Genomic DNA, 22308 nt, shown 5'->3' with positions numbered 1-22308 from the left:
AAGCGCACGGGAATTTCTCGGAGTTGACTCGTGCCGATACCCGTGGTGGTAGCCGTAGGCTGCGGGTATTATAATTTATTTATTGTATATTCTACATGGGGATGGTACGTGCTATACACTATAGGCTTGGTGTACAGTTACAACGGAGACCTGTTTCTCAAGTCGTTCAACTTTTTTTCAATTTCGTTGACGCTTCGTTTCATTCTCTGAGCGATCCCTAGTTTCAACCGCGGGCTCAATTGCAAGTACAACTCGCAGAAATCACCATCGATCACCCCCTTTGCTGCGTTGTAGTAGCTTTTGCTCTTGATGTGGTCTTTGCCCAAGGGACTTAGCCAGCGGGCAACTTCTCTTGATTCGTCGCTTGCGTCTTGTTCTTGCTGTAAATCGTGGTTGCATAGTTTGCCCATTTCCAATTCAAGGTCAAAGAGCATGGCAATTTCCGATTTGGTCACCAAGGGGATGAAAAGACCCAAGGTGCCTTTGACTCCGGTATAGAGCACGCTTCCATCGTCGTTGATTCCGTTGGACTCGGTGATTTGGAAAGAAGTTATGATATCGGGGAGATAGTACTCGCACACGTTGCGTAATTTAAACACACACGAACTCATCGCTGTTGAGCCCAGGGTTGCGGCCAAACTCGAGTTTGATGTTGACATGGCATCGCGTTTGAAAAGCGACCATTCGTGATCAACGTGGAGCGAGTTGGCCCGGTCTAGTCTTGATATAAAGATTTGGCCAAACTTGTCACCGCCGATAATGGTATCGTAATCTAGTTGAGCCAACGACGTGCAGTTGCGACGGATGACTTCATCGGCTATCGGTACAAACTGGTTCAGTTCCACATCAAAACGAGCCATGGTGATCGACGCTGAAGATTGTGAATCGGCAATTACAATCCTCTGCCTATTACCTGCACAAATCAACACCCGAGTGATATTCAAAAGAAAATCGATTCTGGTGAAAGATTTACAAAGAAGCTGGCGTTGACCCATCTCATATAGCAAAATGGTGTTCTTCGCGGCAATCAAAACCTTGTCATTGAAAAACTCCACCACCTGAGGCTGGTAGTTGAGCTCGGTTTTATGAGTATATTGCAACGAGTTTGACTTTTTCTTACTATCCAACTTGAATGTATAGAGCAAGTTCTTGCTTGTCGAAGGAGTATTGTTCGTGACAGCGACTATTAGGTAGTTGTTCTTGTTAAACTGAGCTAGCGTCATCCCCACAATTTGCTCATTCTTGTTGAATTCCAACGTTTGCCTGATCTCATCGCCGTGAACAACTTGAACGCACGAGGCACGGCTCGATGGCGACTTGACGTACCCGAAATTTTTATAATAACCCTCGTCGACTTTGTCAGCAACTTCCTTGGTCAAATTCGGCAAATAGGGAGTTGTGATCCCCACTCCCACTTCGCTCACATAATACCGTGAACCAAACTCCAACAATTTCCTAGGCATGTAGCGCAACTTGACGCTTTCAAAGGTGAGATTTTGCGTTGGATCAAACTCACAATCTTCTTCCCCAGGTGAAAAAATAACCAACTTGTTTTTCTTGAAACCAACAATACCTTCACCGCCAATGTCCTCAGAGACTAGCGAGGCCCCCGCGTCAATGTCGATTCCAATCAATGGAACAGTTTTGAAAGCTCCCTGGTGGAAATATGCAATCCACGGCTTGGATGAAATGAGCAAGATGCCCTCCAACTTTTCAGTCAACTTCACGATTCGTAAATTCACGGGTTTCGATCCGAGATACTTGACCCTAGAGTCGGATAATCGCCCGCTATACTGGTCGATTTTGATTCTTGCGTAAACACCATTCTCCATGCCAATGTGCACAAATGCAGCATTGTCGTGGCTCGTCATCACCAACGAATTAGCCTTGGAGGAAAGAGCTTGGAGCAATTTCACTTCGAGACAACTCTGCTGTTGCAAAGACACCACTTGAATCGTTTCGTCCGAGCAACCAATGACTGCGAAATTGCTATGCAGCTGGGACTGCGATAGAGACATGATCGCCATTGACGTGACCAGGGACGTCGTTTCTAGCTTATCTTGATACTCAATCAATTGGTCATCCGATGGATCGGTTTCAAAATAAACAATTTCTGAATTCGACAACGACACCAATACTTGAGAGTTGTTTGCCGTTGCTTGGATGATGGATATCCCTGCTGGTGGATACCAGTCTGTTGTCTTTTTGTTTCGCGACGAAATTTGCCGGATCCCATTGGCGTAAATCTGAACCACCGATGATTTGCCCACTTGTTGAACACCGACTGTAGGCTGGTCAAGTACAAACCCAGAGTCTGCCACGTCTTCGAGAGTTTCTCCAATTGCGAAAACCACGGTGTTGGACGACAACAGCGAAGTGAAAACCAAGTATTCGTCATTGGCTGATGTGCTGGTGAGCTTTGTCGTAAAGACATTAGTAGGAGTGATTGTCAACGGCGACTCAACCAAAACAGTCGTCGGCATCCCCGGAATAATGGTTTTCAAATTTGCATCTGTAGCTAGCGTTTTTAATTGCGAATTGGACGTGATGTATTTAGAGTCCGTAATGGGGCTAAGAGACTGCAAAGTGTCCATAACCACTAGATTTTCCAACCCTCTGAGTTCAAAAGTCAATGGAGCTGCCAGAACTTGCAGCACTGCTGAAAGGTCTCGAAATTTGTTGATTTTCCCCTCGGTAAAACTGATTGTCATCGGTGAGATTGTCGAATCTTCTCCCAATTTCTCAAATTGATAAAGAATCTGGTTGCTATTCAACGTGTTGGCAAACAAGAATCCGCGCTTGAGCACACAAATGCTTCGACACGGCGGAATCGTGTCGAAATAAGTAATGACAATGTCGTTGAGAACTTCGCGGTCGGCATCGTAGTCAAACACCATCTTGAACAAGTCGCCGTGGGTGCTCTGGAGGAAGATAAATAGTCCCTTCTTCTTAAACACATGACTAGCGTGGCCAGTGATGACGGTGTTTTGATTTTGATTTTGATTCATTCTGCGCGGGAGGGGCAACACCACGTTAAAGTCCTGCCTTTCATACATGATCCAATTTTCGCCACATACAACAACACCACCGATTTTCCCAGGAACAGGGATCAAGTAGTTGGCATCGCTGGGTAGTTCTCTTGGGTGTCGCAGTCTTTTCTTACCGAGGTAGTTCAACCCTTGGTCAAATTCGTAGTAGGACAAAAAGCAAGCATTCTGCAGCCTCACGGGGTCAAACTCTATCGCGCAAAAGAGCGGATTCTCCAACTCGGTGTGCAATGCAACAATCGTCAAACAGAGCAGATTGCCAGTTTGGAGCTCCACGGGCGAGCTGATTTCAAACGCAGCTTTCTTTTTGTCAATATCCGCCAGTTTCTCGATCCGATACACGAGTTTGGATTTCTCGAGAGCTCCGACCAAGATGCACCGATTCTGCGGATCGACAGCTAGATACTCGCCGGGGTAGGTCTTGTTCCAGCCGTTTTTCGCCATGGGCTGCTGCTCCACCGAGCAAAACTTTTGCAACCGCTCGCCCTCATAGGCAAGAACCGACAAATTTCCCGAGTCGCTCGTGACCACCAACGCGTCCTTGCCGTTATCTAGCCGCACATTCTCAACTTGGTTCACCGCCGCGAGCAAGTCCTGGGTCACTTTGGGCCTGAGCTTCCCTGTCTCGGGGTCCATGGCGAACATCTGCAAATAAGTGCCCGAAACCAAAACAATCTCTTGAAGGGCGGCTCCCGTGTCGTAATTGCCCACCAACGCCTGGGTGTATGCCGTGGGACATCGCACGGTCAAGTTATAGAGGTGGAGTGAATCATTGCCTAGCATTGCAACAAGGTTAGTAGAAGCTATATACAGTCAAAAAATTTGGAGCCTGAAGAATCAAGATTTCCAATAGATGCTCACACTTTCTCCCCGGGGCAGGTTATCTTTAATCTCTTGTGAATTGGGGGAGGGACGCCACTCGAGGCAGTGGTTTGACGAAGAAGAGGTTTTGATTTTGGTTCTAAAAAAACCCATCTCGCAAGTTGACCTCTCTCGCTCTCGCTCTTTTTCACGATTTGATGCTCCACCAGCGTACGGTTTGTTCTTCTTGACGCCTCGAGACTCCCCGCAAGCGGCAAGCTGCTTGAAACTCGAGTTGTCTTGCTTCGAGCTCCTGAGAGGCGAAAGCTGTGACTTCCCTCCGCTCAAGTAGCTAGCTAACACCAAAAATTGAGCCCTGGTCTTGGGCCCTCTTGCGCATCTCGCCAACCGCCCCCAAGATCAATACTTTTTTTTTCTTCCCGCGACCACATCGCGAGAGCGCATGCCAGATACTGGCAAAGAGAAGCAAATCATAAGGACTCGTGGCATACTCTCCAGCCAAGACAGTTCACGGCGTCGCGTCTCTGATAGATGATATAGGCTTCTGCTGGCTCATTGGACCCCAAATGAACAAAACATACAATGACGCTAGGCAAAGCAATTGCAAAAGACTACGAGGATCCCAATTTAGCCAGCAATGGCAACTTCACAAGCAATGGTCCGGGTTGCTTTTTGGGGCGTCTGTCATCTTCAACGACCTGCCGTCGTACCATGAAGACCTCTCCGAGCTAGCAGAGGCACAGCGGTCGCCGGCAGCTGCCACGCGCAAGTCGAGTAACAAATTGACCTCGGTGCTCGCTGCGGGTATGCGTGCGTTTGTGTACCAGGTGCAAGCGTTCTACCTCCGTACCCCGGTGAAATTGTTCCGGCCGTCGAGGTTCGACTATATGGCGTATGTGCGGGCGTTTCTGGAACGGCTAGACAATCTCCTGGAGAAGCCGTACCGGTTCCGCACCCATTCAAACTTGGGGATGCTCGTCAATGTGATTCGCAAGGAAGGGTGGAAGTTCATCCCGGACCAGGTGTTGCCTCCGCTTGTAGCGAACTCGGCCACGGGGATCATCTTGTACGCCACCTATTTGACGACGTTGGACCACTACACCAAGAAGCGAGGCCTGGACAAGCCGGTGCTCTTCAACTGGTATGCGCCGTTTGACACTTGGAGAGCGGGGTTTGTTGCTGGGGCCGCGCAGAGTCTCGCGGCTGCTCCCGTCGATGCGATATATACGCGGTCGTCCGTCGCGGAGATGTTGGAGGGCGAGCACGGCAACTTGTGGCGGTTCGGGATCAACAAGTTGAAAGAGGTTGGGCTTGTTGGTGTGTTTGCCGGGTACGGGTTCTCGCTAATCAAGGAGAGTTTCGGGTTTGCCTTCTACTTTTCGACGTTTGAAACCGTCAAGACCCAGGGCTACAACATCACCTATCGGCTAATTAAGTTTTTTCACGATTCAGAAGACGCGATAAAGAAACAGCTACAGGTGTGGTTCAAGTGGGATCGGGAGCAAGTCGATGAAAAATTGCAGAAGTTGGAGAGGTACCGACTGGCCAAGATCTTGAAATCGTCGTTTGTCTTGCTTGCTGGTGCGTCTGCGGCCGCTGCGCTCTTGGCGATCCAGTACCCCATCACCAAAGTGCAAAAGATTCACCTCTCGCGACTTGAAGCGTTGGATTTTTACAACTCGTCAACGTGGCGAGAGCGGCCTTTTTTCAAATTGTACTACAACTCCTACATCGACACTTTCAACCAAGTGTTGAGGATGAAACGCAGAGCCAACATCACTTGGTTCCAGGCCGCATACAGCGGGTTTTTCCGAAACGCATTGACAACCATCCCGGCAACTTCGATTGCATTGCTTGTGTTTGAAATAACGAGAACCCGACTAGCGGACAGTTTTGATGATTATGAAATCCTCGATGCATGAAAAACTACCCCCACCCTCCCCCCACGGCATTAGAAAACTTTGTATGATTTTCTTCTTTAAATTCTAATCTTCCTGTATAAATAACGAACAGATCATCCATCATCACCATCATGCCTGGTGACCAATACGTTGCAAATAAGCATCCCACCCAGCTTTCTGGTACCTGGCACCTTCAACCAACGGATCTCTCCCCTTGCCAAACAACCCTCTACCGACAATAATAATATCCGTGCCCAGCGGAATCACCTGGGAGACAGTGCGATACTGCTGCCCCAAACTATCGCCCGTGTCATCCAACCCCACCCCGGGAGTCATGATGACCCAATCAAACCCTTCATCATGCCCACCCATGTCGCGCTGCGCAATGAACCCAATAGCAAACTCCTTGTCCGTTCTCGCTATATCAACTGTTTTCTCCGTGTACTCGCCATAGGCAATCGAGCCCTTCGACGATAGCTCCGCGAGCATCAATAAGCCTCGTGGTTGCCGGGTGGTTTCCCTAGCGCCCTCCTTGAGGCCCTGCACTACGCCGGCGCCAGTGACACCGTGGGCATTGGTGATGTCGGCCCACTGGGCAATCTTGTACACGCCGCCCGTGTATTGGAACTTGACGGTGTTGCCGATATCGGCAAACTTGCGGTCTTCAAAAAGCATGAAATTGTGTTTTTTGGCAAGCGCAAGGAGCGGCTCGATGGTGCCTTCGTAGGTGAAGTCGTCAATTATATCTATGTGGGTCTTGACTAGACACACAAATGGGCCGAGCTTGTCGATGAGTTGGAGGAATTCGTGGGTGTTGCGCACGTCGACTGAGGCACACAAGTTGGACTTTTTTTGCTCCATTAGTTTGAAAAGGCGCTGCACCACTGGTGAAGGGTGTGCCTCGGCTCGTTCAGCGTACGATTTGACTTTGAATTGGGCCATTGGAAATTGTGTCTGGTCAGATGTTTAGAGACTAACGTGGTTGGAAGAGATGGGCAATGGGGAAACTTTTCATCACATCACGTCAGACCCCACTGCTATAAAAAAAAAATTACATGCGCGACATCCATCTTACTCTTACGCGCTCTCTCTATTGATCTATATGGTTGAATTTTCAGCCACCTCTTCCTTTGCTTTAGCTTCCTCCTTATTTTGCTTCTCTTGTGTTTTTTCTGTCTCCTCTTTGCGAGAAGGATCCTGCTCGAGACCTACTTCTATATTCAACTGAGGGAATAGTCTCGCAATTTTCTGCGAAGACTGTTCCCAAGTCTCACGGTGGTCCTCGGTCAAGATCTGGTTCGCCTGCATCACGAGCACCATGTTCTTCACCATCTCCTTGTTTGACTCCATCAGCTCGGGTTTCAAGTAGGCGCCGTTGTTATTGTGGAACTCCTGCAACTTGTCCAAAATCTCAAACCAAACTTCTCTCACCTCGTCGATTCTCGACCCGTCAACGTGCATCAAGAAAATCTTGCTTATAATCGAAATCACCTCGTTCTGAGTCTTTTCAAACCCATTGGCCCCGCAGTTGTAAACGTCGGGTTTTGAAAGCTCCGTCAAGAGCGGAACGAACCCCAACTCAAAAAGCCCCGTGAAGGTAACGTCCTCGTTCAACTCGATGGACGCGGTGCTGGCTCTCAATGTCTTGACAGCATAATCGCGCACCTCGCGACACGGATTGAAACATTGGTGGGCCAATGCTTGGATAAAGGAGTACGACAATCCATTTTTTTGGAATTGCTTCTCGTGGAGCAATGGAGACAACCGCGCGGTTAACTCGATTGATTTCTTTGCCAAGTGCATGACATCGTTGTAGTATGAGTTTTGCGGCAACTTGCCGCCATTGTGCTGGCTTTCAAGCTCAAACTGGGACCCAATGGCTCCAAGTGACGAGATCTCATCCATCAATCCTAGCACAAACACAAAATTCTCGGGTGTAATTTCATCTTTCGAGTTTAAAATAAACAATTCAAGAAAGGGCACGATATGGAAAGCATAAGTCTGGAGAGAGCCAAAAAAGCGCAACGTGTTCCAGTAGTTTTCGTCCACGAGCAATTTCTTGCAGCACCAGCAATCTTCGTCCAAAAGCGACAAGAGTGGTTGCAAAATCTGTCCGCCGTGTTTGCTCACTAGATCCTTGTCGAAATCCCTCAAGGACTTGATGGTGGAGGCCAACACTTGCTCATTTTCGCAATACCTCAAAATCAAGAGCTTGTACGTGGTTAACCTCAAGTGGCCCTTTTTGCCAATCTTTTCGCCCTCAAGGCGTTTCAATACCGTTTCCATCACAGTCTGGTTGTTCAACAACAAACAAAAACAAACCGTGGCTTCCAAAATAAACATTGTTTCCGTCTCGTAAAATCTCTTTGTTTTCTCGTTGCGTTCGGGGATTGCTGCAAGAAGCAAATTGATAAACTCTTGCAAATTCTTGGGGTCGCTCTTGGATATAATAGCAAAGATGTTTGAAATGTTGAGTGATTTTAAGCAATCCAATGTGGAAAGAGTCGCCTCGATTTCCGCATCGCTGGGCTCCGGTGGATCATCACTGTAACCTTTGAGGAACGACGAAAACGTGGACAATATCCCCGAACTGTTCAAGGGCTTGACTTTTTTAATGTAGTACACTGGCGGGACTTTTGCCAACGGCCCAATTTGAATCTTCTTTTGGAAATCAGTAAACAAATTTGGGTCGATCAAGCAGTTTTCAAACAAGTTCAAGATAACATCCACCACTCCCGTCCAAGATTTGGTCACTTTGGAACCGCTTTTCTTGAATAATCTAAACAACATCACGGCTGCCAATTGAGCTTTGAAATCGCGACCAAACCAAACTGCCAAATTGCTAATGTACACTTCTTCTTCCTTCTTTTCAATCTTTACTTGCGTTATTGGAATATCATCGCGAATATTGTCATCGTCGGAATGCTTTATCTGCGAATTTGCTGTTTTGGAAAGGCTACTAAGTGCAACTAGATTCTCGGTTAAAATGTCGACAGGCTCATAGATGCTATAAGTGAGGCATATGCTGATAAGCTTATCCACGGAGGACATCAATCGAGTCACGATATGGTCGTCTGACGCCTCCTTGTAAACCGACATCAACGTGGAAATTATATCGAGCACAATGGCATCCATCAACACCTTGTCGAAATCGCACAATTCAGAAGCTCCAAACACCTCGTGGTCGTCACTGGTGAAATCTTGCGTCGAGACCAAGTTGTGCCAAACGTCATCAAACCACTTATCCGTGCCGTGGTGCTCTTCCGGCATGATGATCTCGCGGTCCTTGATCGACGAGTAAATCTTGGAAAGATACCATTCGGGGAAATCTTTACCATTGTAGACACCCTTGAGGTTGCGTCTGTAGTCGTCTAAAAGCATTTGCCGCTTCACTTGCGGGTTGTGCAAGTCGGTGTTCAACATAATCACCGAATAAGATAGCACAAATACAGAGTCCTTGTCTGGTCGCAACGCCTCACCCTCGTTATCAACCGAACCCGCGCGTTTCCTGGGCGATTTATCGGCAAGGTCAACGTCGTGCAGTTCGGACTTCTCTTGGCATTCAACGTATTTTTCGGCAAACTTTTCAACAATCCTCTCGATTTGTTGCGATTCTCCGGGCAATCTGAATGCCTTCAACAAAATACGCAATGCTTCATCGACTCGCATGTCCTGGAAATCAAAAAGGCCAATGAAAGCGTCCAACAATTGGCAATTGCTGGGCTTGGCGAGAAACTCGCCTAGCATCTTCTTGTTCAACCTGCCCGACTTTGTAAAGAAAAATTTGGCAATCTCATTATAGTCTAAATCATCGGAGATGAATTTTTCCTTGGCCAAAAGTTTGACGCCTTCTTTTGGGTTTTTGTTGAGCAGTTCCATGCACCTGATAAACGCAGTCTTTCTTTTTCTTCGTTCAATGTGTTTGCCCAGCACGTCAAACTCAGTCTTTGTTGCTGTTGTTGTTGTTGTGGTGGTGGTGGTGGTGGTAGTGGTCCCCTTTACGTGCATCTTCGATCGCTCATTCACCCCTGCAATAAATGACAAGATTCCGTCTAAGCATAACGGGGGCACATTGTGCGTGGTGGAGATTGCCGACTCGGGAAGAGACAATTTGCACAAGAACTTCAAGAAATCGGTTGACAAGTCAGTCTTTTCGAAATGGCAGTCATAGTCGACAAATAGCTTGGTGAAGAACGCTGGAGAACGTGTCCACAACAAACTCAAGGACTCGAGCAAGAGCTCCTTCGACATAGGGGTACGAGTCGGCGAAGAGGCGGAACTCTTTTTCCCATTGGACTTTTCAAGTTGAGGTTCCGGCTGGAGGGTCTGAATGATTAATCTTATTGAGAGCTCAAACTGCGGCTTGAGCTGGCTCCCCAAGACGATGGATATGGTGGAGAACAATTGCAAGGAGGCCTTCAATAGTGGTATCGACTCGGTTGTCGTGATGATTTGCAACACGTGCTTCGACACCGGGTCGGCCACCATGGTCAACAACGAGGGGTACTTTGTTATTTCCGAGCCGGCAACTTCCACAGCAGTGTTGATCAACGATAATGCAAACACTCTCGTGCTCTCCATGTGCTGGAGCTGGTTTAATGGAGAAATGATGGAGACTAGGATCCCCAAAAACTCGTTGATGCAAACAATGCCAAATGTATCTTCCATTGTCTCATTTGCAATGGAGACTGTTGCTGTTGCTGCTGCTGCTGCTGCTGCTTTTGTCTTTTCACTTTTAAATGACTCTTTCTTTTCAGCAAGTGTGCTAGCATCGTCGTGGCGGCTCTCTGGTTTCTCAAGTTCTTCTAAAATTGCCGAATTTTCTGAAATTTCCGAAATCTCTATACTTTCTGGCTGTTCCAACTTGTCCAAATCTTGTGGCGTTTCCGTTTCGGTGCTTCCCATGACATCCTCTGGCAATCGCGTATTTGTAAAGTTTGTCTGCAAGTCGCTTCCCGTCTCCAGCTCAGGTTCGAGTTCCTTCAATTTCGAGAAAATCTCAACGGTGATCGAGGTCATTGACATTTCGGCAGCTCTTCGCAAAACCTCACTTCGTCTCTTGTTACATGCTAGTGATAGACAAGTTTGCACTATTTCCGAAACGCTCTCATTGGAAAGCAACGCCGCGAGCGGCGTTTCAAACAACTTCTCGAGCAATCGCAACACTTTCAACAACACCGCGTCGTCCGAGTTTTGGTCGGCAGCTTCGAATCGGCAGTGGGTCAACGCCGAGACGATTTGCAGCAACGAGGTCAGGATGCTCTTTGACTCGACCGAGATGAGGTCGTAGGTGAGAAACTTGAAGACTGCGTTCAAGGCCAACGCCGTGACGTGACCGGACGTGGACGAGGACTTGATGACAAGGAGGAAAGGCTGTAGCAACGTCAAGCTGTCGATCCCGAATAAGCTATCCGAGTCGGTCAATATCGAGCGCAATTGCAAAAACGACGAAAGAAGCGGGTTATCCAGCCGGGCCGTGCTCAAATCGGAGCCATTGTAGTTGGCGGTCCTTTGTGCGTGGCCGTGGGCGCTCAACCCCGAGGAGATGCCCAAGTTGTGCGCAAACCCGTCGTCGTCGTCGTGGCTGCCAAAAATGTCGCTGGCGCTGAGCAACGCAGCCACCCCGCCTTGCGCCCACCGGTTCGACCGCCTCATGGCCGACACCATTATCATGCACTCGTTAATTGCGAGCGTAGTGGGATCAAGACTGACCCTCCTGTAGCGAGCTCGGGGCGTCCTCGCCGTCTCCGGAGGCACGCTTGACCGGCTAGGTGGTTCTAAAACTGTGGCCATTCTCTATGAATAAAGTCTCAACTCACGCATACAAATATATGTGGGTTTATCTCTATATGTATATGTGATATATGTGGTAGATGTGGGTGAAAAATTATCTAACGTTGGCGTCGCGAATACTTGCTGGAAATGTCGTTGCTGTGCTGTCAAACTGGGATGCAAAGACGAATTGCGCGGTGATTGATCCAAGCTGGGGCAACGTAGACGAGTAATAAATAGCGTAGATGTAGATGCAAACGCCCTGTCAAGTGGTATGTATAAGATTGATGAGGAGAAGCAAGGAGTGGGGGTGGGTAGTATGTATTCCTCTGTAAATTAGAATCAACAGCGAGGGAACGGTCCAACACACACACACTAACTGCTGCCATTGACAGCGGCGGGCAAAGACGCAAAATATACGACACGACATGTCACGTGCCTCCTGTTTTTTGCGACACACCGCGTGCGGCTCACACGACACGACATGTCACGTGCGCTCTTGCTTTTTGCGACACACGGTTTACGGCTCACACGACACGACACATCACGTGAGCAGCCACTACCCACCACAAGAGCGGATATAAGAGTAAAAATCAACCAACAAACCCTAGCCCCTATGTTAGGGGAAAAAAATGGGCCCCTGTTTCAAGACAGGCATTGGTTGAATCAGCCTCTCTTACCATGAACTGCTTCGCGAGCGTCGTTTCTGTAGAAGAAAGTATTGCTGGCCCGCCACCGTGCCCTGACCCACGGGAGACGAAGGTGAAAAAAAAAAAAAGTCCGCTGCGGAGATTTTCATCTTTCTATGTAGCGAGAGAACACGGAGCACCAAACTTGGAAAACTGAATATCCCTTCTCAGACTGGTAAAATACGTTATCCTTCAAGCAAGACAGGCGCCTTTTCCGTTTCGCAACCAGCAGTTGCTCCTACTACTTTTGCTTTTTTGCTTTTTTGCTTTTTTGCTTTTTTTTTGACTCGGGGCACCATTTCCATATAGATGGCATCAGTGACACCGAGCAGAAACCCACCTTTGAAACCGCCGCAATCGCGCGGCTCGTCTTCGCGGAGAGCCCCGCTTGCCTCCGGTGCAGGCAAGCCCGGAAGCAACAAGACGAGCTTGTTGGATGCTGGATCTCGAAGCAACAAACTCACCATCAGATTGTTGCCTCCGTCGCTTGGAGAACGCGAATTTTTAGCCCAGTTGGCTCAAATCTACCCTTACCATGCTACCAAGATCATGCAATTCTATTATGTCCAAGGCTCGTATCCGCTGAAGCCTTTTGAAGTGCCCGTGTACAGCAGAGCTTATGTTGCGTTCAAAAACGTCACCGATATGGAGGCGTTTGCCAATTTTGTCAAGGGCAAGTCGTTTGCTGATGACAGAGATTCTACAGTTCCCATGGTGGAAAGGTCTCTTTTCCACAAGATGGTGGACTTGAGAAGCCAGCTGTTTCTGGAAGACGCCGGAGACAAGGGCAAGAACGATCCCAAGTGGAGTTTGAGTGAGGATGAGATTTTCAAAAAGTTTTTGAGCTTTTTGAATAATGAGACTCCTGAGTTTAACCTTGTCAAGGCGAAGAAGCAAGTGCGAAAACGCAAGGAGAAAGCTCCCGCTGCTGAGGCAAAGAACAAGAAGGCAAAAGGTAATGAACCTAAAGCTAAAGAAGCAAAGAAGGAAGAAAATGAAACGAATGGAAAGAAGAAGGAGAAGAAGGAGAAGAAGGAGAAGGAGAACGCCAAGGGCAACAAGAGCGGTAAACGCCGCTCAAGAAAGCCCCATGAACCAACCAAGCCCTCCGAAGGAGAACCGGGATCAGAAACCAAAGAGGCAACCGCCAACAAAAAGAAAAGACCAAAGAAGGAAGCCAAACAGAGTGGTAAAACCGAAACAACTGATGCAGATATCAGTAATAATAATAATAATAATAATGCTAGTACGGAGAAATCTACCCCTACGAAGCGCACACGAACAAAGAAGCGGCCTCCAAAGAAGAACAAACCAGCTGGTTCATCCGAGGGCAACAGCAAGCCCCCCGCGCCGAGTGAGGGGCCGGTGCCAATCGAGTCGCAAAGACCCAAGCAAGCACCCGCGGCACCAATCAAGCCCATCAAGATATTAACGTCCAAGAACGACAAAAGCACAAACACAAACACAGCAGACACTGGATAAGACCCAAAATTGAGGAAATTTTTTCTTTTTTTTTTCGAATGAACTAGATTGTTCTCTTGTAGTAATCTCTGAAGGAAGTCCATGCCAATCTCCATTCCTGCTGCTGCAACTTGGGGTTCAACACGTCGAAATCGTATTTTTCCAACTTGCGCAAATACAAGCTGGTGGGGATGCCGACCATCATGGGCGTGAATATCGTATCCGGTACGCCCGCGCGCCACTTTCTCGCAAACTTCAGCAACGTTGCATCGTTAGCATGGGCACGGACCACCTCACCGGCCTCGTTTTGGAAATCAGCGAGTTTCTTCCTCGCGGTGAGCAAGTGGTCGTTTGCCACGATCGAAGTCTCGTACACCACCTGTTTGAGTTTCTCGCGCGCCTCGTCTACTTGCGCTGGGTCAGCGTGGCCCTGGAATAACCGGAGGAGCTGCTCCTGGGATAAACCGTTCTTGGTCATGAGGTCCTCGGGGAGGGTGACTTGGTTTCGTGATGAGGCGTAAAACCGCAACCCGTTGATCATGGAAGCGACCGCTGTGCTCTGCCCCAAATGCGCTGAGATATCAGTGACTAGCCCTTGTAGCTCGTTTGAAAGTTCCAACAATTTGATGGAAGAAGGCGAGATTGAAGGCGAGAGCAAGACTCCCTGGGTCAAGTAGTTGAGCTGGGAATAGGTCCCTTCGCCGTAGCTGCATATATCATTAGTGGTGCGGAAGCTAGCATTGTTCTTGACGAAATGGCGTCGCGTTTGCAAAAACTGCTGAAAGTAAGCAATGTCCAAATGCAAATTGTTGCGCAACGCATCGCGCAAGAGAATAGCGATGGGTTCACCGAGATCCAGAGTGGTGTCGGGGTCCTCGGTGAATACGCGGAGGATCAAGTCGCTCCAGAACTTGAACTTGAGATCAGCAGTGGAAACACCGAGCGTTTGCGACATCTGCAGCGACGCCCGCAGGGCTCTCGACTGCGTGTTCAGGCCTCCGTCGTGGATCTTGTTGATCTCCAAGTTGAATGCCCGGATAGCGACAAATGTGTTGCGTGCTGGCTCGGGGATGTATTGCGCGAGGATGTATGATGAGCGATCGCCCTTTTGGAGTAGTTGCGTCACGTTCTCAACGGAGCTGGAGATCAAGCTTGCGTATGTCCCATTCTGTGAGTAGCTTCGTACGCTGCGGAGACAGGATTGTCGACGGATGCCAATTGCAAACATTGCCTTAGTCATGGTTGCAAGAATACATGAACATGTTGGTGGAAATTTCAATTGATTGCGAAAAGAGCAAAAAATGTAAAAAAATAGGACCCCACATAACCTCTATCTCATCGCACGATGCAAAATGAAAATTGAAACTATGGGACTGGTGCATGCCTACTTTGACATCACGATAAACTCAAAGCCAATAGGACGCGTGGTATTTGAGCTATATGACACGCTAGCGCCAAAAGCAAGCAGCAATTTCCTCAACTTGTGTCGAGGTTGCACCATCGATGGCCACCATTATTCATACGCCAACAACCACTTCACCCGGGTCATGAAGAATTTCGTGGTCCAGGCCGGGAGTATAGACGGCGGTAACATCTCCACCATATCGGGCTCAGATACATCGATCCCGATCCCAGCTGAAAACCTAGTGGATGATTTTCCTCCATTTCAGCTCTGTCTGGCAAACAACGGCGACGTGCAAGCCAACGGCTCGCAGTTTTTCATCACCACCTATCCTCAGCCCCACTTGGCCGGAAAACACACGGTGTTTGGCCACGTGATACATGGCAAGTGTGTGGTGCGCGAGATTGAGAGAGCCAAGACTGACGCTGAGAATGTGCCGGTGGTGCCCGTGGTGATCGAGTCGTGTGGCGCATGGGATGAGTCGATGGGTGTGCCGGTGTACAACGCAAGCTACGACCCCGTGGGCGGGGACATCTACGAAGAATATCCCGACGACGACGCCAATTTCAACCAGGAATCGGCGCAGGAGGCATACGACGCGGCGTTGAAGATGAAAGAGAGCGGAGCGCTCCTCTTCAAAAGGGGCGATAAGCAGCTGGCTTTCTTGAAGTGGCGCAAATGTCTCCGCTACGTGGTCGAATTCGACCCTGACGAAGATCAAAGTCCTGATTATTTTGTCAAGTTCCGCGAGTTGAAGAAAAAAGTTTATTTGAATCTCTGCTTGGTCACGATGCAGTTGGGCGAATATGACCGCGCCATCAACTATTCTACTTTTTTAATGGAGATGGATAATGTCACGGACCCGGAGAAGGCCAAGGCCTTGTATCGGCGAGGTTTGAGCTATTTCAATTTGAGGAAATACGACAAGGCAGTGGTGGATTTGAAGCGGGCGCATGGTATAGTCCCTGACGACAAGGACGTTTCGAGTAAACTCGAAGCATCAGAGAAAGCACTCGTTCAACAAAAGGAAAAGGAGAAATCAAAGTATGCCAAATTCTTTGGATAGACTTTGGATATGTATGTGTATATACATGCATTCATCATTTTGTTTCATTTTATTTTTCTTTTTTTTTTGTTCATCATCGTAATGTCGTGATGTGTCAATCATCTCATGCTAACAAACTCTCTTCTTCAAAAGCAACATCGCCAAACTCCCAGCATCCAATGTGTTCGGCCCTGGCGGTTTTTTGGACTTTCAACAAGTCATTCACGTAGTCTTTTACTGCCGGTGGTACCAATTTTGTGTCAACCACGGCCAAGCCATCCTTGACCAACTCCTTGTTGATAGTGTACGACGACTCCTTCAAACTCTTTTCCGAGTCATACAAGACACCTTCGTACTCGGCGTCCGTTCCGGGCAAGACGCTAATGACTAAGCTCTTGTCCAACGTCAACTCGTCGATGGCGTAAACTGCATCGTCGAGATAGTCAGGCGGGTACTTTAAGTTTTGCAAAGTTGCACTGTGGCCAAACAGCGGGTATGCCGAGGTGTTGAATTTCGCTGGCAAGAGCCTTAAACTTCTAAGCGGCACCTTGTCCTTGTTGCCGTAGTCGAGATGCACAACTTCGTATTTGTTTGTCAGTTTGTCGAACCCTAAGAATTTGGCACGGTAGTACTTGCCATCTTCGTCGAACTTCACCGAAACCAACTCGTTCTTCTTGGGCGCTTTATCGAAAGCAACGGGCAAGTCCTGGCTCAACTTGGAAGCGCTAACGGATTGAGCATGGAATTGTTGAAATTGTTGCTTGAAAGCTGCAAACTGCTGCTTAGTTCTTGCATCGGTAATGTGGAACGATATGATACCGGGGGACTCTACGCCGACAACCTCAATGTCAAAAAACTTGGGCTTCAATTCAGCTAAAGCTTGCCCTTGCTGTTGCTGTTGTTGCTGTTGCTGAGCTGCCTCGGCTTTGGCGGCGTCGTAGTTTTTCCAAATTCCTTTCTTTTCGGCTTTGGCCCGGTCTTCGGCCTTGATGAGTGACGATGCTTGAGGGTTGGTGTTGATTGCAAAATCGTGGATCTTGACCAAGCCTTGTTGCAAGAGTTGTTCCTGTACTGGTGCGGTTGCATTGGCGTTGGCGTAGAGGTTACCGATGAACGAGCCCAACTTGTCGGTGCTGTAAATCTCAAACTCGACTGATCTCTGCAAAAACTTCCTGTTCAAATAAGCAGTGCCTTCTGGAAGCGAATCCTGCTTCTCATTGGAAATACCTCCCAAGATCAACGTCAACTTCATTCCATCTTTTGGGTGAAAGAGTTTCACCCTTGTTGCATTGGGAATGAACTCAACGTGGTAACCGCTGATTCTTCCCTTTTGCTTGAATCCGTTAAAAAAAGTCTTGGCCTTGGTGAGGTTTTCAGAGGCGTCAATGGTTCTTGTTCCCACAGTCAAGACTTTTTTCAAATCACCGTAAATCCCCTTTTTGGCCTTTTTGGCCTCTTCTTCCACTTCAATCAACTTGTCCCAATTCATTGAGCGCTCATTCTGAGTGGCCTTGTTGTGTCTAATGACGGTAACGAGACCGGCGCTGACCAATTGCTCGGAAATGTCGGTGTTGCCCAATTTGATATTCACCAAAAATCTTGCGGGGAGGTTCAACTCCTTGTTTTCGTCTCTGTACCCGTCAACATACAAAGTTCCTTGTTTGCCAATGAGTAGGTTCCTTGCATACTCACGAACAGAAGCAACCAAGGCTTGCTGCTGGGCGGGGTCTGATGTCACCGTGGCGTCGTTTGGTTTCGGACCTCTTATCGACGATAATTGAACAGTAACTTCTTCGTCGTCGGCCAACCTCACTACAAACGTATCGACACTAACCACTTTTGCAATGGAAACATTGAGTTTTTTGCCAGGTGCCAACTTGGAGTCGCTTTTCACTTTTAAAGCAGGCGACGAGGTATTGGCAAAGATGCCTTTACCCAGAGCCTTTGCAATAAGCTCGGCTTTTCTCAACTTGCTCATCTCGGCAGAGCCAACCAAACTAGATTGCCAATCGACAATTTCTCCAAGACCTTGCTCAAGAAGCTTTTCCGAGACATCGTTGTTGTTTATCAATGCAATTGGCACGCCAGTCTGGCTCTCTCCAATGACGGTGACCTCCAACTCGGCCCTCGTCAACAATTTCAGCTCAACAAAGTATTTTGCCTCCTTGGCGATTTTGGTGAGGTTCTGCGGTTGATCAGCTGCGTCCGTCCTTGGGGTCTTTACACCTGCCAACAAAAACGGCGACTGGAACGCTTTCAACTTGCCAGCAAAGACAGTTGCAACGATTCGATCTCCACTGATGACTTTGTCTACAATCAACTTGGCGGGCTTTTGTTGCGTTTCTGTAATGAGCTGCTCGTCAATGGGGACAATCTCGACTTTCTTTTTGGATAGATTCCAAAGCCCCGCTTTTTTCAACCGGGCTTGGTTCTCAATCTGCCTCAAATGTTCCACCTCTTCGTCGTTTTCGGCGAGATTCTCTTTGACCTTGACGTATCCGTTTGCCAACAAGTACTCAATCAACGAGGCAAAAATCGGAGCCTGAATATCACCAAACTCTCTAGTTGGAACCTTGTTAAACACTCGAAACTTGATCTCTTTTCCAAGTAACAATTGGCGCAAGTATTCCTTTGATTCAAACTCGTCAATTGGCTTGACATACGCCAAGGTAATGACCCGTTCTGGCGGTGGCACCTGAGTTGATTTCGCAGGATTGACTATCACCGTATCACCGCTAATGACATTCTTGACTCTGGCAACAAAAACGGACATTTCCTATATCTTGAAAGTAAAAGAGAGCTTGTTTTGTCTTTCTTGGACCGGGGAGTGATGGTGAATGGGGTCTATGGATCCTGGGAATTTTTCACTTTTTTTTTATTGACAACCACTACCAACACGTCACACTAGTGGGAGCAGCTGGTAGCGCGGAGATCGAATTTGAAGCTGGGGTGGCGCCAGAAACTGTGGCATTGGGGATGTGAGCTGTGCGAGGACCTGTTTGGTGACTGATTGTTGATAAATAACTTGCAATCCTGAAAAGATCCTCCTGGTGGTTTTAGCATGGTTTCAAGTCAAAAACTCTTCTTCACTTGGGGCGTTTACGGATTTCTAGAGAAGTCCATTATTTGACCTCGAATATCCACTGCAAGCGCACAATAGCCTTGATGGAGGAGAGCAGCACAGACTATGCTGAGGTGGTAGTTTCAGGCCATGAAGAAGAAGAATCTCAATGGTCACTAGCAGGAGCGCAGAAAGAAACCAGGCCTTGAAGAATTTGAACTGCTAGTGTTTGGTTCTTTTTTTTTTTGGACCTATGAAGTGCGTGCTCGTTTCTGCGCATTAGCACTTCCGCGACTGGAGAAGCAAATAATAGCGTGGAAATCCTCTATTCACGAGAATCAGTGGCATTTTGTTTGTTTTGGTTCACTCAAGCGGGGATAAACAAGGTGGTCTATTCATGAATCTTGTTAATTTTTGATGATTTTGTTTGTAGACCTCTTTGATATATATTCCAAACCCCACCTTTCTTCTAACCTCTCCATTTCATCACCTTTTCCCCCGGTCCCGTTTTTCACAGAATGGCGTCCGTGAGAAATGAAGTTGTGTTCTGGAGTAGATCCCATCTGATATCTTTTTACCCGCCCATCTTGTGCTGCAAAAAAAAGAAAGCCGCGTTACACAAAACCGGGGTTGTGACACCCAAATGCGGCTGCAGTCACGTGGTTAGCTTTTTGAAAGCCAGTGTATTTTTAAAGGAGCCGGAATCAACAGCGACGAGATAAACTTATGGGGGGGGGGGCAACATTAGTATTTCATTGGATGGCGGTTTCTTTGCCATAAGACAGACTGGTTGTTGATTTACGTTAATTAAAAAGAAGCAGGGTTCACAATATCTGAACCTGGTATACTTCCCCTTGGCAAAACACAACATCTACTCCAAAAAAAGAAAATGAAATCAATTGGTAAGTACAAGAGAATTGCAAGTTTTGGGCGTGATGTCGATTACTTTTTTTTTTTTTTTGTTTTTTTGCACTTACCTTGTAATAATGATCACAACTTTCAAAATCTGACAAGAAAGGAAAGTGGTACTTTGTGCACTAGTTGCCTGAAATGATTCTTGCATCAATGTCAACGATATGGGGGAATCGTTATTATAAATCAGGGCCCGGGGAACTTTCATCATCGTCATCATCATCATCATCTGTCATAACCACCGTCATTGTTATTGTCTGGTTCCCCTTGCATTTACTCGCAAAATAGAAGGAAAAAAAAAGCAGGTGTGACTAAATAATGGCGCTGCTTGAGACATGCTTGCATGGAGAAGCGATTCCTCTTGCATCGAGTGAAAAGCCAAATCTTGTTCTGCTCCCCGCCGAGGCTTTGGTGCAGATTTTGTCCCATTTGAACCAACATGATATTGTGAATTTGGTCGCGTTGAATCTGGAGTTTTACAAGTTGGGTCTTGGGAGATTGTACCGGTTTATCCATGTGTATAGTTTTCCCGCCACCAAGTCTGGATACAATAGACATGCGTTTTTCGCTCGACTTTTTCCCCGAAAGTTGCCCTGTGATATATACAATGAACTGACCAAGAATTGCACGTTTGTGTCTGAGATTAGCTTTGACCGGCATTTGGAACAGATGCGCAAGGATCAAGTTATTGAAAAGATTGAATTTGAAAAATGTTCAAAAGTTTGGATTGAGCGGCTTCGAAGCCAGTTTGGCTCGCGAATCAAGAGTGTTTCTGTCACGGGTCAGTTTCTGCATGCGGAAGAGTGCGAGAATTCGTTGATGCTTGAAGGGTACAAGGCCAAGAGCAATATCAGGAAGCATGGCAGTGCCAATGGTATTATCATGAAGGGGTACATGAGTAAAGTGTTGGATGTTTCCTATGTTTCAGTTGCCATGATTCAGTTTAATCGGGCGCACGAGTTTTCCTATTTGAACCAGTTGTCTTCGTTGAAGGACTTGTCGCTTGGTCTCAATGCCTTGAATGTGCCCGATGCCGATTTGAGAGAGGTTGCCAAGTGCAGACTTAAGCTTTCGAAGTTGAGGTTGTACTTTAAGGACAATGCCTATGGGCGGGTGACGTTTGACAATTTGGCGCCGCAGAGCACCACTTTTTTCGAAATTTCCGAGTTGTTTGAGACTGGGGAGTTGGAGGTGCTTTGCATCTCGTGTTTGGGCCCTCCAACTAGCGAAGGCTCGGCCAAGATGAAGCAAGTGTTTGGCGTGCAATTGTTTGAAGCGCAGTACCCCAAGCTAAAGTATTTCTGTCTGGCTTCCAACACTTTGCTCGATTACGAAGGGCTCAATCTTGAGCGCTTGGTCAAGTTGGGCATTTGCACAAAGACGTGCGATACGGAGACGGCATTTGAGATTGCCAAGCTTGCGTTCAAGAACCCCCACCTTCTGCTTGCCTGGTGGGCCACCACTGCCAATGTGCACAGTTTGACCTATTTCAGAGATGTAGAGTTGTACAGTCCCGAGTACCCCAGCTCGACAATTGCCACGGTGTTGCCGTTGCTGCTTGCACAACGGAACTTTGTGTTTAAGGATGAGAAGCTGAAGGCAAAGGTGATTGAATTTGTGCCGGTCCATAGCCAGTTGCCGCTTTTCGCCATGTGATTGCCGGGTGGTTGTTTTTTTTTTTTTTGAGGTCACTTGTGAATGATCACGTGGGCGCGAGCCTTTTTAACCGAAACTGTTATTAATTGTGCTAATGGCATGAAATTTCTAGCGACTAGATCGGCTTTATAACTGCTCTCTTTTCTTGTTTATGGCACGTTTCCGTTTCAAGACTTTTATTCGACTGGAGAGGTATACACATTTGAAAGTTTGTAGCTTCCGTGTAAACAAGCTATGTGGTGGTTAGGAGCAGAAAAGAAGGAAAAAGAAAGAAAGAACGAAAGAAGGAGAGGATCCCTTGCCGTTGCGTTGATTACTTGCATCTGTTTGCAACAGCAGACCTTCCAAGTGTGTATACACCTCGAGTCCAAACCACGGACAACACCGACCTCCACTGGACTTTTGCTCTCAGTTCCATCCTCAAGCTGTAAATGGTTATATCTTTTGCAAGTTTCAGCTTTGCAAGAAAAAACTCCTTTGCACCGCCTTCCTCCTCCACCCGTCTTTGCCGCAAAATGTGGTCACGTGACAATGCAAAAA

At 47.6% G+C, this 22308-nt stretch overlaps 9 protein-coding genes across 9 annotated transcripts; 4 read left to right on the top strand and 5 right to left on the bottom strand. All coding sequences in view use genetic code 12, as the record gives it.

Moving 5' to 3' along the window:
- Positions 1-137: 137 nt before the first annotated feature.
- On the bottom strand, positions 138-3830 carry LODBEIA_P22300 (uncharacterized protein; the record flags this gene model as incomplete). The annotated part of the gene is made up of 1 exon (XM_066972207.1): positions 138-3830. The coding sequence occupies one exon, from the start codon at positions 3828-3830 to the stop codon at positions 138-140; it is 3693 nt and encodes a 1230-aa protein (XP_066829168.1).
- A 605-nt stretch (positions 3831-4435) lies between these two features.
- On the top strand, positions 4436-5791 carry LODBEIA_P22290 (uncharacterized protein; the record flags this gene model as incomplete). Its single annotated transcript, XM_066972205.1, has 1 exon — positions 4436-5791. The coding sequence occupies one exon, from the start codon at positions 4436-4438 to the stop codon at positions 5789-5791; it is 1356 nt and encodes a 451-aa protein (XP_066829167.1).
- A 108-nt stretch (positions 5792-5899) lies between these two features.
- LODBEIA_P22280 (uncharacterized protein) lies at positions 5900-6712 on the bottom strand (the record flags this gene model as incomplete). The annotated part of the gene is made up of 1 exon (XM_066972204.1): positions 5900-6712. One exon carries the CDS (start codon positions 6710-6712, stop codon positions 5900-5902), a length of 813 nt encoding a protein of 270 aa, XP_066829166.1.
- A 156-nt stretch (positions 6713-6868) lies between these two features.
- On the bottom strand, positions 6869-11563 carry LODBEIA_P22270 (uncharacterized protein; the record flags this gene model as incomplete). Its single annotated transcript, XM_066972203.1, has 1 exon — positions 6869-11563. The coding sequence occupies one exon, from the start codon at positions 11561-11563 to the stop codon at positions 6869-6871; it is 4695 nt and encodes a 1564-aa protein (XP_066829165.1).
- Positions 11564-12540: 977 nt separating this feature from the next.
- LODBEIA_P22260 (uncharacterized protein) lies at positions 12541-13713 on the top strand (the record flags this gene model as incomplete). Its single annotated transcript, XM_066972202.1, has 1 exon — positions 12541-13713. The coding sequence occupies one exon, from the start codon at positions 12541-12543 to the stop codon at positions 13711-13713; it is 1173 nt and encodes a 390-aa protein (XP_066829164.1).
- Positions 13714-13756: 43 nt separating this feature from the next.
- On the bottom strand, positions 13757-14920 carry LODBEIA_P22250 (uncharacterized protein; the record flags this gene model as incomplete). Its single annotated transcript, XM_066972201.1, has 1 exon — positions 13757-14920. The coding sequence occupies one exon, from the start codon at positions 14918-14920 to the stop codon at positions 13757-13759; it is 1164 nt and encodes a 387-aa protein (XP_066829163.1).
- Positions 14921-15044: 124 nt separating this feature from the next.
- LODBEIA_P22240 (uncharacterized protein) lies at positions 15045-16160 on the top strand (the record flags this gene model as incomplete). The annotated part of the gene is made up of 1 exon (XM_066972200.1): positions 15045-16160. One exon carries the CDS (start codon positions 15045-15047, stop codon positions 16158-16160), a length of 1116 nt encoding a protein of 371 aa, XP_066829162.1.
- A 103-nt stretch (positions 16161-16263) lies between these two features.
- On the bottom strand, positions 16264-18912 carry LODBEIA_P22230 (uncharacterized protein; the record flags this gene model as incomplete). The annotated part of the gene is made up of 1 exon (XM_066972199.1): positions 16264-18912. One exon carries the CDS (start codon positions 18910-18912, stop codon positions 16264-16266), a length of 2649 nt encoding a protein of 882 aa, XP_066829161.1.
- Positions 18913-20430: 1518 nt separating this feature from the next.
- Positions 20431-21768, top strand: LODBEIA_P22220 (uncharacterized protein; the record flags this gene model as incomplete). The annotated part of the gene is made up of 1 exon (XM_066972198.1): positions 20431-21768. The coding sequence occupies one exon, from the start codon at positions 20431-20433 to the stop codon at positions 21766-21768; it is 1338 nt and encodes a 445-aa protein (XP_066829160.1).
- Positions 21769-22308: the final 540 nt, after the last annotated feature.

This window comes from Lodderomyces beijingensis, assembly GCF_963989305.1.
Source record: "Lodderomyces beijingensis strain CBS 14171 genome assembly, chromosome: 3".
In the NCBI taxonomy this organism is placed as follows: Eukaryota; Fungi; Ascomycota; class Pichiomycetes; order Serinales; family Debaryomycetaceae; genus Lodderomyces; species Lodderomyces beijingensis.
The sequence above is the reverse complement of the archived record's forward strand: the minus strand, read 5'-3'. Positions and strand labels throughout refer to the sequence as shown.